Raw genomic sequence first — 17,601 nt, 5'->3', positions numbered from 1 at the left:
AACAAACACAGAATAACAATAAGAACAAATGTGGGATGGTACAAAGCTTGTAAAGTTTTTACTTTAATAGTTCCTGGCCCTGGTTTCTGTCTACCTTAAGAAACAGTAAATGGAATACCTAATTTCCAAGGTTTACCAACACCATTTCTGATCCCCTAATTAGGAAAAGTCATACTGATTCTTTTTCCATAGTATTCCTTCTTCCCCAACCTGCAAATGTCTTATTTCAAGACAACACTTTACAGGGACTTCCCTGGTGGTCCAGTGGTAAAGAATCTGCCTTCCAATGCAAGGGACACGGGTTCAATCCCTGGTCAGGGAACTAAGGTCCCACATGCCACAGGGCAACTAAGCCCTCGCGCCACAACTCGTGAGCCCGCACACCACAGCTAGAGAGAAGCCCACATACCACAACGAAAGATCCCGCCTGCTTCAACTAAGACCCGACACCAAGAATAGATGTGTCCGCCAGAAGATGTGGCTGGGGGCTTGGAAGTGGTAGGGGCCATGGGAGGGGTTGGTGTTCATCCGCTTGCGGAGGAATGCCAGGTACTTCAACTTGTTTCTATAGAAATTGCCAGAAATGTTGATGCCCTCACAGCGCACAACCACCACCTTTCGACCCAGAAGCACCTGCTTAGCCACGATGGCCGCCAGGCGGCCCAGGAGATGGCCTCGGCCATCAAGAACCAGGACCTGTCCCTCCGCCATCTTCGGCAGCCGCCTGGGAAAGCCAAGAATAAAATAAATAAATAAATATTTTTTTAAAAAGAAACATTTTACGGCCCTGAAGACCCTAGACTGGGTTCCCAGTTCCACAGTTCTCTGTCCTGTCAGTTGTGGTCACCCCTGAGCATTTGCTCCAACTATAGTTTTTCATTATTATGCAACATCTGTAGGTAGGCTGCAACATTCTATGACTAATAAACAGCTTGAAAATGTCAGAACTTTTAGTCCTAAAGCCAGCTAATCCTGGGTGAGTCACACATAGCCTCCTGGTACCTGTAATATAAGGCCAGCAGAATGCATAATTTCCCAAGCCCTGCAGAGATTAGGTGATGGGGGCCGCACAAAGAGGGGGCAGATTTCAATGAGAGAATTCAATCCCAAGGCGAGCTTTGGGTATGAGTGCCTCATGGGTCGGTACATCTGTGGACACCTGTTGTTTTGCCATTTGTTCTGCTGAATTGGAGACACCCAGAATCCCCCAGGCTGAGCCCTTGACTTTCACACCTGTCCACATCTGAATTTTTCATTTGTGATCTAAGCCAGCAGCACTCCAAGGGCCTCTAGAAAATCAGGCATGGCATTTCTAGGCTGTGCTCTAAAAAACAAAAACAAAGCATATTTTCCTGCTCCCAACTACCCAGGAAAGGTTTGTTTCTATTCTGGTCATAAGAACACAAAGTGAGAATTCTGTGCTTGAAAGACTTCAAAAAGAGAACATTATGGTAAATACCATCTGAGGCCCCAACATGGGAAATTGGATTCTGGAGGAATCTTGGAACGGATGGTTTGTGTTTACCACATGTTGAGACCTCAGACTGAAGCCTGCATCTAGGGTGAAGAGAAGAGAGAAAGTGCAGATTTGGTGAGTGGCTTGGAGAGGACTGGAGTGGAATTAGCACAGGTTTTTAAAGTGCTAAGAATGTTCTCAGATTCATTTAATGTAATGTATTTTTCTAATGCCTCCACTTATTTCTGGTATGGTAGCTAGGTAGCTGGGATGGATGAGCTGGGGAAAGAAGGAAGGAAGCGGGGGTCACTACTGACCAAGAACTCAAGCCAGGATTAAGTGAACAGTGGGAGTTACTCCTGAAATTATAGTTGGGAATGCCCAAGTGTCATCTAGGCTAACATTGCTCCTACACCAAGTACATCCTCTTGCCCTAGGAATCTCCTTCTGAGGAATTGGCCTTGTGTCAGGAAATCAGAGGAAGTTAGGACTGGATAGGAGACATACTGGGGGAACTGACCCAGCTGTAGGAGCTAGCCCCCTTGGAGGATGCAACACCTCAAGGAGAGTGGAAAAGTGTTTCAACATTCTCAGTCCTAATTCTGAAAATAGCATTAAGATATCCAGAGTGGGTGGACAAGGCATTCATGCAAAAATACTATGTGCCTACCATGAATAAATAATGGTTATTAATAATGGGTTGTTAATAGAGATAATCAGAATTAACCTTTACTGAACACCTACTATATACTGGACACCATTAGAAGCACTTTTTTTCATTTATTGTGATAAAGAATACATAACATTTACCATTTTAACCTTTTTTTTTTTTTTGACTGTGCCATGCTGCTTATGGGATCTTAGTTCCCTCACCAGGAATCGAAACCGCACCCTCGGCAGTGAAAGTGTGGAGTCTTAACCACTGGACCACCACGGAATTCCCTAACCATTTTTAAGTGTACAGTTCTGTAGCATGAAGTATATTCACATTGTTGTGCAACCATCACCACCATCCATCTCTAAACTTTTTCATCTTTCCAAACTGAAACTATACCCATTAAACACTAACTCTCCAATCTCCCCTCTTTGCAGCCCTTGGTAACCATCATTTTACTTTCTGTCTTTATGAATTTGACTATCGTAGGTGCCTCGTATAAGTGGAATTATACAGTAATTGTCCTTTTGTGACCTGTTTATTTTACTTAGCATAATGTCTTCAAGGTTAATCCATGTTGTAGCACATGTCAGAAATTTCCTTCCTATTTAAGCCTGAATAACATTCCATTGTATGTATATATATATCACATTTTGTTTATCAATTCATCGATTAATCAACACTTTAGTCGCTTTCACCTTTTGGCTAGTAATAAGCACTTTATATTTATTAACTGATTTAAAACAAGCAGATGAGATAGGTACTATTATTATCCCCACTTTACAAATGAGGAATCTGAGACATGGAGAAGCTAAACAACTTCCCAAACAGTAACAGAGCTAAGATTCAAACCCAGACAGTTTGGCTTCAGAGCCCACATTCCTAACCACTCTGCTATACTGCCTTTTGAGACCAAGAGACAGAGCCCTGTTCTATCGACGCTTCCAGTCTAGAGAGAAAACATATACACAATAAATCATGTCAATGCAAAGTCATAAAGACTATAGCGGAGCTATAGTGCATATAACAGTTGAGCAAGGAGCAACCAGGTCTCTTTAGGGATGTCAGGGAAATTTTTTCTAGGAGGACAAGATAGCAGTACGAATTGGGGTTCACAAAAGCCCAGAAGCATGAGTGAGGCAGATGTGTTCAAAGAATGGCCAGTACTATCGTTCTGAATGGGTGGATGTAAGATGTATGGGGGGGAACAGCATGATGGCCTCGCACAGGTAGAGAGGGATCAGATCATGGAGTAGCTGGTATGGTATGCCAGAGAGTTTAGGGCTTTAAAGTTGGTTTATTTGGTAATTCTGTTGTTGATTATGATGTTTTTGTTTTGCCTTGTTTCCCTGTAATGAATTTGGGAGTGGCATGCTCAGATTTGCTTGTTAGAAAGATCATTCAGGCTGCAGTGTGGAAGATGGAATGAAGAAGGGCAAACTGAAGTCAGAGAGATCAATTTGGAAGCTGTTGCAAGAGACTTTGCAAAGGATGATTAAGACCTGTACTGGGGTGCAGCAGGAGGGATGGAAAGGATTTTTGAGTATTCAAAATATGCATTTTTTAAATTCTACAAACCAATAAGAAAAACACAGGAGCTTATAAAATGGGTGAAATATAGAAATAGGTAATTAACAAAAGAAGAATCCAAATGACCCACTCCCAAATGTATGAAGAGATACCCAATTAAGGGAATGCAAAATAAAACAGTGAGAAACCATTTTCACCCTTCAGATTAGCAAAAATAAAAAAGGATGACAATATCAAATATTTGAGCAGACATGAGGAGAACAGTGCTCTCATATATTTCTAGTGGGACTGCAAATTAACTCAGCCATTCATGGAAAGCAATTTGGCAGCATACAGTAAACTTGATAATGCAAATACCCTATGACCCAGCAATTTCCCTTCTGATTATATAACCCATAGAAATTCTTACACATGGGTGAAAAGAAACATGTACAGAGATGTCTGTGACACTATTGTTTGTAATGGACAAATAAAATGTGACATATGAACTGCATACATAAATAAAATGTACACGTGTGCATATTTTTTAAAAAATATATACAAAATAATCCTCTATATTCCTTATGACGAGCTATGCATGTACATAAAAACTGAGGAATCTGAGGCTTGTGGACGTGAAAAACCACAGGAGTAGGGGAGAAGGGAATTAAACTGGAGTGTCAATAAAAAGAGACTTAGCTACGCCTGTAATGTTTTATTATAAAAATAAAGAAAACCAGAAAAGAGAAGTAACTGGTTAAAATTTTAACAGTCAGTTGTGAGTTCAGAATGGTGAATATGTGTTTGTAATATTATTCTTTGTATTGTCTATATCTTTTACATTTCTAAAAAGAATCAAATATGGATGGATGGGTAGGTGTGTATATGTGTTTTTAAGAGAAAAGAAAGGATACAAGTGATATTTAACAAAACCATTGACTTGATGACATAACAGGTGGGGATTGAGGGTGAAGGAGGGGAGAGATTAGTAAGACTCACAGGTTTCTGGTTGGAGTGACAGGTGAGAGAAGATGATGATACCACTCACTGAGATAAGAAATACAGGAGGAGAGAACATCAAATCTGGAGGTCAGGGAGGGAAGATAATTAGTTCTATTTAAGACACGTTGAGTTTGAGAACCCAACAACAAATGTTTGTACTACCAAATCCCTGGTCAGGCAACATAACTTAATAGGCTCCACGCTGCCTGAAAGGGGCAGGTAGGAATAGGGGTGTCAGTGGCAAGGTTCCACAGAAGGGAGATGAAGGAGAAATGAGCAGATGCTAACAGAAATAGTGGAACATATCTGGCGAAGTCTTCATGGAAAGCAATTAATGTAACACAGTCTAACTTTTCATCAAAATCCATTGACCTTTTATTTTATGATAGATAGATAGATAGATAGATAGATAGATAGAGATAGACATATGTGTTTCTTTGGAAAAGTAATATATGCACCTGGTAAAATATAAATTTCACAAATAGGGGAAAACCTCTCTCCAGAGGCAACTGCTGTTATGAGCTTATTTACCTATGCTCAAGTTAGACACTTAAAAGGACCAATGGCTGATGTCTATCAAAATATAAAATGTATATGTCCTTTGACCCAGCAATTCCCTTCCCAATGTATCTTAGAGATATGCTTCTATGTTCACAAAGGTGGATGTATAAAGGTATTTGTTGCATCATTATCAGTAACATAAGGCTGAAAGGGAACTAACTAGGCCAGCAGTGGGGGACTAGTCAAGTAAATTATGGCAGATCCATACAGTAGAATACTATGTTGCATTAGGAAGTTATTTGGAAAGCACAGCATCCTTCCAGAGATAGTCTTGGCATATACACGCAAATAACCCCTTTTATTTATACAAGCAATAACATAATATATGTATACACTGTAGCATACACTGTTCTGCAACCTAATTTTTCACTTAACATATTTTAGAGATTATTCCATACCAGTTTATATTGTTTACAAGTGTTGAGAGTTCAGCTAAATTACTCCATATATTGCTGCCTTGGCATCCATTTTGTGTGGCCAAGCAGCCTGCGGGGTCCTTGAACTGACCTGATTCGCGTACTTATATTGTCTACCTAGCCCCTGTAGACATAAATGTGAGACCCCTCTTTGTAATTCTTGAAGCCAGAAATCTAGAATTTTGTGGGAAATCTCTTGATTTTTAAATGTTACCCCATATCTTTAAAAAAAAAACAAAACCTCCTTGGGAGCTAAAAGAAGGAGATGAAGGATGGCTCCTTCAGGAGGCCGTCTTACCATGCCTCGCATAGAGGGTTCAGTATTTTGGTGCTGTGGAAGTTTACAGCTTAAGGACAGTGGTGGTAGAATGACTCTGAAGAGGCAGGTCTGAGCCCGATAAAGAAAGGTTTTATGGGTCATGATAGGTGTGATGAATTCTGGGAAGAGCATTGCAAAGGTGTGAGATCAGATGTACTATCCTCAACAGACTCTCTTCTTTCCAGGGTGGTGGGGTTTTATGTGAGGGGCAAGTTGGTCAAGGGATATAAGGTCTTTCCACCTCTTTTGTATCATTCTCCCTTCTCTTCCATTTCTCCCTCGCAGTCTCAAGATTACTGAGGACAAGGAGGGACCTGATAGGACCACTTCAGCCACTCCTCCCCATCGTGAAGCTGTTACAGCCCGGGAGGGGTAAAGGAAAGCTTCTTTGGAGAGACAGTCTGCCTCTCTCTACAATCCTCCCCCACTCCTGGAGGGTATGGTCTTAAAAGGGCATAAGGAGAGCCGGAGTTATGTCTCTCCACCAGCAGGAGTGACCAAAGAAAGCCCATCTTTTGCCCCCCAAGCAGCTTCTGCTGTTCATTGCCACCAATACACAGAAGTGTGAAATATGAATACAGATTACAGCAACAACTTTCAAATGTTTATGCCACCACCTACAGTAGGGCCACAGGAATACCTTTTACATCACTGCCATATAAAATATATATGTACAACTGAATAAGTAAAAGTCTTGCAAAACACATACTCATACACTGTATGCAGTGCATCAATACTCTCTATTCCATTGTCTCTCTTTCTTTTTTCTTTTCATGTGGTCTGTGACCCATTACACCAATTTCAAAACCTAATGGGTTGTTAACCCAGTGTGAAAAACACCTGATTCCAGGCTGGAATTCCCAAAACCAATATTTCCCAAAGAGTCTTTTATATTTCAGATGTATGGGTAATATCTATACCTACCACCAATAGAAAACAAGAGGTCTCTAGAAGAAACATGGAGACTTTTTTCTAGATATTATTCAGTTATTTGTTAATTTTGAGAGTTAGCTTCCATTTGAAAAGATATCCCTTTCCAAGTGATACTGATTTTCCACTTGTGGAAATGATTATTTCTTCTAAAATAAATGTATTTAAGTTGAAAAAGTGATTTACAGAAAAATATTAATTAACTATTAATATAGGAAACATTCAGGTATGTCAAAATTTACAAATATGTTACTTGTGCCCTAAAGTGTGGGAAACTCTATCTTGCACCATTCCATAATGAAATAACAAGAAACTTACTTTCCTTAACATTAGATCTGCTTCTGCACAGTTTTACTAATTACTCCCAGGAAGTTTAGGTTTCATGACATGACATTATGTTATATTACATTTGGCTTTTCCCCAGCAGCCCCTAAGACCCAAGTTAGTGCTTTTTCCAAGCACTTGTTAGGCAGTTTTGAGTTCAGCATCCACTCGCAAAGTGATTTGTGCAGATCTTGAGATGCTGGAGCTCGCCTTCCCTCCTCCAGATCATCACGTGGTCTTTCTCTGTCAGGCTTTCAAGTTAATTATTTCCTGTTTTTCTGAGTCTGTTCCTTATCCCCTTTCCCAGGTCACCCTCTACCCTCCCCTCCACACACACATTCTTGGCCACCATCAAGGCAGCTCTGCAGCAAACCCATCATTGTCTCTCGCCTGCCGTGGAGCACCCTCCAACAAGAGCCTTGGGCTTTATTCCAGAGTGCAGCAATCTCAGAGCAATAGTATGTCATTACTGTTGAATCAAAAGGTAGAATTCCCTGCTTATTAGTAACATTCTGCGCAACTTACTGACCTTTTGTTCTCTTACCCCCTGCCTGCTAAGGTACAGCTTGAGCCAATCTCCCTAAGTTGTTTTCTCTCTCTGTGACTGCTTGGATCTCTGGCATCAGCTATATTGTCACTCCTCTCAGGACTCCCACGTTGGGCTTGAGGCTCCCAGCAGATTTGATCTGTCGTGCATGTAACATTGTTTCTGCGGCTGCCCCATCCCTTCCCATCAAGGCCAGAGTCTGTGCTTCTCCTATTGCCTTTAACAGCTCAGGGTGCTAAACTGAGCTGAGGGGTACCCCATAGAAGCCTCAGGCCTAGAAGCCACTCCATTCCTGTGATCTTTGCTTCCTCATCCCCATGCCCAGAAATCTTTTCCAACTAGCCTTTTATGGTCATCCGGCATTCATTTCTCTAAATTACTTTTCCAATCCTGGCTGAAGTTTTGTCTTAAGTCTCTAATTCAGTCTTGTCTACTTTATTCATCATCTTCTTCCCCCAGCCCCACCCCAGTTTTTCTCTCCCCTGGTCTCCTCACGTGCAAATACCTGGTTCTTTAACATCTTTCACCTAGTGTACAGATTCCAGGCCATCTATTTCCAGCCCACTACAAAGTAATGTGTAAAAATCCCTTACATTAACCATGTGTGTGCACACAGTGTATGTACGCATGTGTGTATACACATACACAAACACACACACACACACAAATTCAAAGTGAGAGAAGGGATATAAACACATAATAGACCGACCAGCACTATTTGGTGGGAGGTGGGGGGGCGGGGGGGGGGCGGGAAGAGCCTTAGAGGCTCCCGGCAGTTCCGGTTGGTATGTTGAGCATATTTCACCCTGCAACCCAAATCTGTATCATTCTCAAACACAGTTTAAACAAAGAAGAGCCTTAATGCTTATTGAGGATTTGGATAACTACTTCACTGTTAGGAAGAGATTTTTTAAATTGTGTTTTCATTATGACTCCATCTCCATTTATTGATCAAGGGATTTCTTGCCTCACTTAACTCCATAATCTGTTGCTCAGATTAAGAAAATCCGAAAACTATTGTTTGGTAGCACGAGTATAGACTTTAAAGCGACACCTTGGAAGCTGGATGATTCAAATACTATAATCCAAGAAAAGCAACTAATTGATTATGCAGAACATGTTTTTATGCATCTCTTTTTTATGATCCAAGCATGCAATGAAATGAATCAGATTAAATGTTTTGTAGATGTGCTGTTATAGAAACAGGAGCTTGCTAGTGTAGTAACATCCAACAGAACACAATAAGAGATTGGAAATAATATGTGTGAAACGCCCTTAATAAACAAACATATAAGTCACTATTCATTCAACACATTTTGAGCATTTATTATATTCTTTTTTTATCTAAGAAACAATGCTAGGTACAGTAACTTCTCAAGTATTAGGAGCAGAAAAATGCCCCCTATTTCAGTATTTCTTTTGTTGCATCCCTGCTACCTAGTATATACCTATGGATATATACTTTGGGGATGAATGAGAGACCTGTACGTTCAGTTTACCTTCTATCCTCCACTTTGCCACCCTGTTAGCCACTTTGTTCCTCATTAATTCTTCCTCCTGAAGGCTAACGGGGAAGGGAAGGAGGTGAGCTTGAGGCCAGTCAGGCATGCTTAGCTAGCAAAGCAGTTAAATCTTGAGTACAATAAACTTTAAAGACCCGTCTAAATTCCGTGTCATTTAAGATTTTGTTCCATCCAACTGATTGAACAGGCCTGACAGTTAAGGCTTGAACAACCTTGAGATTGATATTTTGGTTAATAGTTATTATAATATCTGATCTGTCTCTGGAAGATTTTGTAGTAAGTTAAAGTGTAAGAGTCTGTCTAAAGAACAAGGGAAGGGAACACTAATTTGCCCAGTACTTATTACATGAGAGACTCTGAGCTGTGCACTTTGCATTGCTTACCATTTTTATGGTTTACAATTGCCCAGAAAAGTAGAATGCCCATTTTATAGATGTGGAAACAAGCTCAGAGATACTCTGACCAGCCTCTCAGTTTGTAGGGAAAACGCTAACAGCCTCCAAAGCACAAGCCCTTTGCAAAGGAGGATTGGAGGCTGCTGGCAGTTTTCACTAAACTATGCTCTCCACACTTAACATGGGTAATTGAAAGCTGAGCCTATGTTCCTTTCAGAAATCTCCCAGGAATCTGGCTGCAGAGGTTTTATGGATAACTCATTTCAGCAACTGAGAAACAAAATGCGTTTGTGGAATAAAAATAGTCTTTATTTCAATGAGGTGTTTTTTCTTCTTTAAAAGAAAGAGAAAAAGGAGCCACCCCCAGCACTTAGCAAGAATCCTCACAGAATGAACAAGTCTTCAGATTGGGCTGTGCAGACTACTGAGGAAATGGTGACAGCATCAGGGCACTTTGGCCTAAGATGTTAAAGAGAAGATGTAATGAACAGCTGGGGATTTCTGAGGCACAACTGTGTGACACTGGAAGCCCAAATGTTGGCCATCTTCCATCTTCATTGAGGACAGCTACCGAGCTCCGGGTTTGCCTCCCCCCTCGCCCTCTTCAAGATGGGTGTCGCCAGCTGCCGCAGCGCGCTCTGCTACCCGCGCCTGCCAGCGCCTGCCCGCCCCCACGCGCCCGCCGAAGCCGACGCGGCCCGGAGGCCGCGGCGCCCCCACCCAGCCCCCCCGCCCCCCGCCCCCCGCGTCCCCGTGTCCCCGTCCCCATCTCCGTCCCCGTCCCTGTGCACGTGACGGGGGGCAGTCTTCCTTCTCTCCTCCCCCTCACCGAAACCCCGCCTTTCCCTGAGAGGCTGCGGCTTTCTATTGCGCCACGACAGGAATGACCGCCGTGCCAGCCAATCAAAACGCGACGCTTCAAGTAAGACCCGCCCCCCTGTTGGTCCTCAGGTTCCTTCCCGCTCACACCGGAGTCACTTCCGAAGAGAGAGAACCGCCATGAAGAGAGAAGGGGGTGCCGCCCACCTCTGCTCCGACAGCCTCCCCGAGTCCCAGCAGCAAGACGGCAACCACGCACCCAACTTCTCCAGCCACAGCACATGCCGCCGTCGCCAGCGGCGCCGACATGACAAGGCGCTGCATGCCCGCTAGGCCAGGTTTCCCCTCATCCCCAGCCCCGGGGTCGTCGCCCCCGCGCTGCCATCTGAGACCCGGTAGTACCGCCCCTGCTGCAGCGGGAAAGAGAACAGAGAGTCCTGGGGACAGGTACCGTGCAGAGGGCTTGAGAAGGGGCCGGGTCGCGGGGGCAAGGGTATGAGGGAGGACTGCGGACGGCCGCTCTTCCAGTTCCCGCCATCCTCCGCGAGCTCAGGCCTCCGCGTCCGGGGCCTGGCAAACCACCGCCCCGCCTCCGCGCGGGGGCTGCTGGGAGCTGGAGTCTCCTTTTCTGTAGTTGGGACGCTGTTCTTGGTCTAGTGACCACAGCCTGGATGGCTACGGACCACCCGCCTTAGGTAGAACGTGAGTTTTGTCCTTTACTTTAGCTGGACCCGGGGCCCTGACTGCTAAATGCATATTTAAGTGGTTTTCTGTACGCTGTCAGTTTTACTGATTCTAGTGGTTGAATCGTATAAGCCTTTTCTGTATTGTGGGTGAAATTATGTAAGATGTGATGAGGGAAGCCCTTCCACGAATTGCTTTAAAGTCCACTATACACGATAAGTCTTAATTTAAAAAACATGCAGATTTGGAATGTGATATGTTTTCTCCTTCAGTAACTTTACGCCTCTCCAAGAGGCCAGGTTTTTTTGTAAAGATTTTGTGGGAGCTATGTAATGAGATGGGGAGTTTAATCAAATGAAATCCTCTGACAATAAAACATGTTTAAATTCTCTACGCACTTGGTACTGTCTTTTTTATTTTAAGTTTAAAAGCTTGTAACATAAGTTTAACAGTAAATTTATCTTCTAATATTGTGGTACAGGTCCACAACCCCTTATCGTAATTCAGAAAGCTATGAAAATCGAAAGTTTTCAATAAGTTTGGCACCACATCTAACTTGGCAGCCAAACCTGACCAGAACTAATGGAAGGCTATAGATGGTCTTTATCTCATTAGGTGTGAGTGTTCGTAAGTTTTGTTGGAGAAATATTAATGTGTTTGCTTACAGGGTGCAGTCTCAGACCCCACTGGGGGCTTTACATAATGCATCTAAAAAAAAAATTTATAATTCTAAAACACATTTGGCCCCAAAAGTTTCAGATAAGGGTTTGTGTGCTGTTACAAATAATTTTTTAATTAGTTTAATTAGTTATAAATAAGTAATGGACCTTTCTGTGCATATGAACTTAGGGGACTGTTCTTTCTTGAAAGTCACATTCATGGTTATTTTACAGGTTTCTTGTATGTTTTACCCAAAGCCATTTTTCTCTCAGGTGGATTAACCAAAAAGATGTAATACTTTACGGAAGAGATACAGAGTTACTTTTAGTAATTAACATAAAAACATTCAGTATTGTTTTGAGTTAATTAGCTGCTTTTTAGTCCTTTCTCATCTCTCTTTACTCAACCAGTAACTGAAGGCATCATCCTTCTCCCCTTTGCAGACCTCTAGTATTTCTTCTTTTATCCTCTGATATAATTTATTTTATGAAAAAAATGCATACATTCCCACTCATTCATTTCATAGCTGCTTAGCTTTTCTACCAGCATCTCAAACAAACATTGTGGACTCTCAGTAAACCATTAAGAATGGGCATTGCTATTCTAATGTGGCAAGTAAAGAGTACAAGATGTAGAAGAAGCATAACCTTCAAAGGACTTGGATTGTTCAAGTTTCCTCTGAGCATTCCAAGCTCATAGTGGACAAATATTTAGGGAAACTCATCTACTGCTTATTTTCTTTCAGCTAAAATGAATACATTTTAGCAAAATTTGCCAGAAAGGTGATTTGTTGCTCAACATACAATAACATCCCTCTATGCAGTTGACAACTCTAAACACATGAACAAATCAGAATACAAATTACGGTAATATGGTCCTACTTCACTTTGTGTTCATTGTAGGATGCAGAAACCCTTAAAAATTAAAACAGTTTGGGTTTTGTTATTCTTGTTAACTTTCTCCTTTTTCTCTGTTTTGTGTTTTTCCCAGGCAACGCATTATTTTCATAAATATCTTAAGAATTCTTAGTAAAAAATTAAGATTTTGAAACACTATTCATTCCAGTTTTTGCTGTTACTTAGATTAACATCTAACTGTAGTGTATAAAGAGTATAGTATAAGGTTAGAACTTGATCCTTTCTTCCTTTTGCCCAGTACACTCTTCATCTGCCTCTCCAGACCAGCAAAATCACCCATATTTGCCATTCTACCATCTGCTCTTGTTATGAGTCTGTTCAGGTTTTACTTAGTTTTTATAATCTCCATTATTTGTTCAGCAAACGTCTATTGAGCATTATTTTGTACCTGGCACTGGAGATATCAAGGAATAGGATCAGATCCCCTCAAGTTCTTTTCTTCTCCCACACAGCAGCAAGCTTTTCAGTCCTAGGAAATACTCTACCAATTCCTTAGATCCACACTCCAGTCTTATCATTTTAGTACTATAGAGTATATAAACCTCAATACCGCTTTTATAAATTTACTCCTACAGGAAGTGCTGAATTTAATTTTAAAAATTTTTTATAATCAGCTTAGCAAAGCATTATTGTCATTGTCAGAACTTGATTAAACCAGATAGTGAAATTCAGCCTATAGTCTATAAATCTACTAATATTCTCCACTTAATCTGAATTATTGAAGTTTTAATATTTGCTAATGTGATCCCATATTAGTTATGCTTTTATTTTCAGGAAGCAGTCAATTATAGATTTCTTCAAACCAGCTTCAAAACAAGGTATGTATACTGTTAATGCATCTTTTGTGGGATCTTTTGGGGAGGAAGATGGAGTCAATTTTTAAATCTACTCTAAACTCTTATGAATTTGATTAAACATGGTATTCAAAATAGAAAATATAAAGAAGATGCAGTGTTGTTTACAAAGATAAGTTCTAAACATCATGAAGAAACTGTTTGCTGTTACGCTTTCTTAATTGAAAATATTCCAGTCAATAATGTTCATAATGTATACTATTTCGATTCTGTATTAAAGTAACTTATTTCATAAGTGGAGCTATAGGGAGCTTACATGATGTAACAAAAGGGAGCTTTGTGAAAGTAAGGCTATTAAATCATGTCTTAATTTCCGCCCCCAATAATATGTGTATCATTTAATTATCAATTTGAAAACTTTTGTGATAGCTTAATATTTTAAGTATAATAATTTATAATAAATATACAAATGTAATAGTTTGTGCTATTTTTAATAACATACAATGTGTATGTGTTTTAATTGGCTATTTAGATAGACATATGTTGGATTCTCCACAAAAATCGAACATCAAATATGGAGAAAGTGGATTGTCCATCAGTGGGACAGAGCAGTTTGAAAGGAAACTATCCTCACCAAAAAGATCTAAACCCAAAAGGGTGCCATCAGAAAAGAGCCCCGTCTTAGAGGCATTCATGAAAGGTGTTAAAGAGCACCATAGAGATCATGGTGTACATGAGTCACGTCAGCCTTGTGTGTCACTGGCCACCAAATGTCCAAAGGCAGTTACAAAATACGTTCCTCCTTCATATCTCTTGTCAAAAGAGACGAAGAAAAAACATCAGTCTCCAGAGGGAAGGAAGTCACATTTCATTCATGAAAATAGCAGGGAGAAGAATGATGGAGATCGAGGCAAAATCAGTGCAGATTCTAAAAAGCAGGCCGCGGTGACAGAAGCTGACATCTTCAAGAACAGCTCCAGAAGCCTTAGCAGCAGGAGCAGCCTATCCAGGCACCACCCAGGAGAAAGCCCACTGGGAGCTAAGTTCCAGTTGTCTCTAGCTTCTTACTGCAGAGAAAGAGAACTAAAGAGGTTGAGAAGGGAGCAAATGGAGCAGAGAATCAACTCAGAAAATTCTTTCTCAGCAGCAAGCACTCTTTCCTTAAAATCCTCTAGTATAGGAAGAAGATGCAAACCAAGGCAGGAACAGAGTAAACAGAATGATGTCACAGCCGGAAATAGTAATCTTTCAAACCTGGTATGTGCAATAAATGCTGAATTAGCTTGGCTACTGTTTTATCGTATTTAGAATACTAAATCCAAAAATGTTTGGTAATTGTTAAGAAACAATTTGGTACCTTTTGTTAGGGAAATACTGATACACAGTTTGTATAGAAGCTAGTTTCATTAAATTTCCTCCAACTGTCCGTCGAACTTAGTAAAGCATTGTTTTTTGCCCATAATTTTTTCAGACCAGGAACAAAGATCTTTCTTAATCAGGAAAGTAAGCATTTTTTTTAAGACAAGTACAGTCATTTTTAAGTTAGGCTGCACTGAAGGGAGATTCTTAAGGGAATGGAAAATCTAAAACAACAGGAAATGGTTTAGAACAGAGGTTCTCAAAATGTTCTTGTACTAGCAACATCAGCATCACCTAGGAACTTGTTAGAAATGCAGATTCTCAGGCCCCACTCCAAACCCAATGAACCAGAAACTGTGAAGTAGAGTCCAGCAATCTGCAATTAACAAGCCTTCCAGATTATTCTGCTGCACTTTAAAGTTTGAAAATCACTGGTTTAGGTTATATGTCTTAAGTAGTTGAGTATAGGTCTTAGAAAACTTAGAATATGATGAAAACTATCCAGATACATCTTAAGCTCATCAAACTTCTGTTTTGAGAATTAGCATAAAAGGTGTTCCTGTCCCCTGGAAAGTCAAGTTGTTAAGTACATCTGTATCAGAAAGCTTCTCTACATACAGAGCAACTAAAGGAAGATGAGATATCAAGAAAGTGCTATGTTGATAAGATACTATGAGATTTTAAAACCAGATGGACCAAAAATAAACCAAACTATGACATTCTAAGAGTGAATGGAGTTGTATTTTATACTGCTGGAAAATTATATTTGTAAACTCATGGGTTTGTTTGCAAGGAATTTGGTGCCTTTACCAGTGAGATTTGCTAATGATCAATAGAAGTTAGTAACATTTGGTCCATTTTCATAACATTTCAGTGTTTGGTGGTGTATCAGTACCTAAACAGAAGTGTTGAAGAGTGAGTTGTAGCCATTTGATAGGCAAATGTTAGGCTATTTCTTTATTAAAATAATAGTAGTACAGTGCTCTAATATTAATCTTGAGCTATTAATAAAAATTTCTAAATTTACATTATGAAAACTGACATTTTTACATATACAAATGTACTTCATTTTTATGAAGAGACTTAAGAATTTGAAGTATTTTATTATAGAAGTTTGGGTTTACCTCCAAATTTCGTGCTTGCTTTATTCAGTCTAGAAATCTGTGTTTAAATATTATGAAGAAAAGTTCGCATTCTTGACTGCTCCCAACTCCTAATTAATTTTTTCTCATTTTGCTAATAGGAAAATGGACCTCTCTCAAGAAAAAGATCCTCTTCTGATTCATGGGAACCTGCTTCAGGTAGAATCAAAATTTTCAGAATTTTAAGTAAATTTGCATCTTAATGGCACTGTTTTTTACTTAAATTTGTTTAAATATGCAGTTTCCTTCCTAGAGGTAAATTGGGTGTCTCAGATTAGTTAAAAGTTTGGTAATGTTATATTCAGAAGGAATAGTTCTTGAATTCAGTATGTGTAAACAGTGGTTTGTCTTGGCTCTTCTCTGCCTTCTTCGAGAGTTCCTAACAATGTGCTTCTCATATTGGTACTCAGTGTTCTATTTCTGAATCCTTGGCTACATTAAGAAGCATAATCTTAAATTCTTGGAATTATGGACTGAGGTCTTGATATTATAGATGCTTTGTTTAAGTTTGAAACTGTTATCAAGGTCCAAAACTGTTTCTTAATATTTCAAATACAAAGGTCCCTTTTTAATATCAAATTCAAGGACACCTACATGATATTAATTTGTACTTTCAGTAACTGTTGATTGAGAAAATACATAATAACAAACAGCTACTGTTAATTCAGTAATTGTTAAAGTATTCTTTTTAACTAGAAGATAGAACAGTGTAAAATTCAGACACTGCAGAAATGTATAACATAGAAAATGAAAGGCCCCCGGAAATGCCAACTGTTCAGAATAGTCTGGTGTATCAAATTTCTTTTTCTGCTATAATTGCAGACTTTGAAAAATGGACTTTACAAATTTCCACAATCAGTAAGATACATTGGACATACTGATAATAGCCAACATTTATTGAGCACTTACTGTGCACCATGCTTTTAATCATTTGATTCACATCCTTATAAGGTGGTTACTTTTAGAGATGAAAAAACAGGTACAGAGAGACAGCTCTGACTCATTCTTCTTCAGGTTTCATGTAAAACTCTGTTTTTTATACATTGTAGAGGTGTACTGCATTTTGACCAAGTGATCTTGAGTCTTAAAATCCATCTGCAGCCAAGGCTGAAATCATATTTTACTGTTGTAGAAGGACCTTCTAGGATAAAAGAATAAATTTGAGGTTTTATGTGTTTTTTTTTAATTTTTAAAAATTTTACAGTATCGTTGGTTTTAGTGATCAAATTTTAGTGGATTTTGACATTATAGTACAAGAACAATAATTTCTCAGCCATGAGCCATGAGATTGCTCCTGTACTGTGTTACATATTTGTAAAACTAAATAAATGATCACTTTGCACTGAGGTGAATGGAAAACAAAATGTCTTTAGGCTACCTCTGCTAGTATAAGGGACCACTGGTGGTGGTGTTGCCACCAAGCTGTTCAGCATTTTTTTCTCTGATAATGACTAAGATAAAAATTCTCTTCAGTTCATGGGTTTGCAGATTTCATCAGTGGTGACTAAAGTAGTTTCCCATATACTGTTTCCCGCATTCTTGAAGACTGCTTGAAAAGGATGCTTTCTACATATTTTCAGAGGCAGGTT

The 17,601-nt window shown here is 39.9% G+C and overlaps 2 protein-coding genes across 3 annotated transcripts in view; one reads left to right on the top strand and one right to left on the bottom strand.

The window, feature by feature from the left end:
• Nucleotides 1-432: 432 nt before the first annotated feature.
• LOC118882922 (60S ribosomal protein L13a-like) lies at nucleotides 433-730 on the bottom strand. Its single transcript, XM_036829298.1, has one exon. The coding sequence runs from the start codon at nucleotides 709-711 to the stop codon at nucleotides 433-435; it is 279 nt and encodes a 92-aa protein (XP_036685193.1). The 5' UTR covers nucleotides 712-730.
• A 9,824-nt stretch (nucleotides 731-10,554) lies between these two features.
• Nucleotides 10,555-17,601, top strand: part of SLF2 (SMC5-SMC6 complex localization factor 2) — a 41,404-nt gene continuing 34,357 nt past the window's right edge. For both annotated transcript variants that reach the window (XM_036829098.1, XM_036829097.1), the window contains exons 1-4: nucleotides 10,555-10,903; nucleotides 13,492-13,535; nucleotides 14,044-14,768; nucleotides 16,114-16,171. In XM_036829098.1, the coding sequence (XP_036684993.1) occupies nucleotides 10,764-10,903; nucleotides 13,492-13,535; nucleotides 14,044-14,768; nucleotides 16,114-16,171 (967 nt within the window). In that variant the 5' untranslated portion in view covers nucleotides 10,555-10,763. The remainder of the gene's footprint in view (nucleotides 10,904-13,491; nucleotides 13,536-14,043; nucleotides 14,769-16,113; nucleotides 16,172-17,601) is intronic.

Source organism: Balaenoptera musculus, chromosome 16, assembly GCF_009873245.2.
Source record: "Balaenoptera musculus isolate JJ_BM4_2016_0621 chromosome 16, mBalMus1.pri.v3, whole genome shotgun sequence".
Taxonomy (NCBI): domain Eukaryota; kingdom Metazoa; phylum Chordata; class Mammalia; order Artiodactyla; family Balaenopteridae; genus Balaenoptera; species Balaenoptera musculus.
The sequence above is the reverse complement of the archived record's forward strand: the minus strand, read 5'-3'. Positions and strand labels throughout refer to the sequence as shown.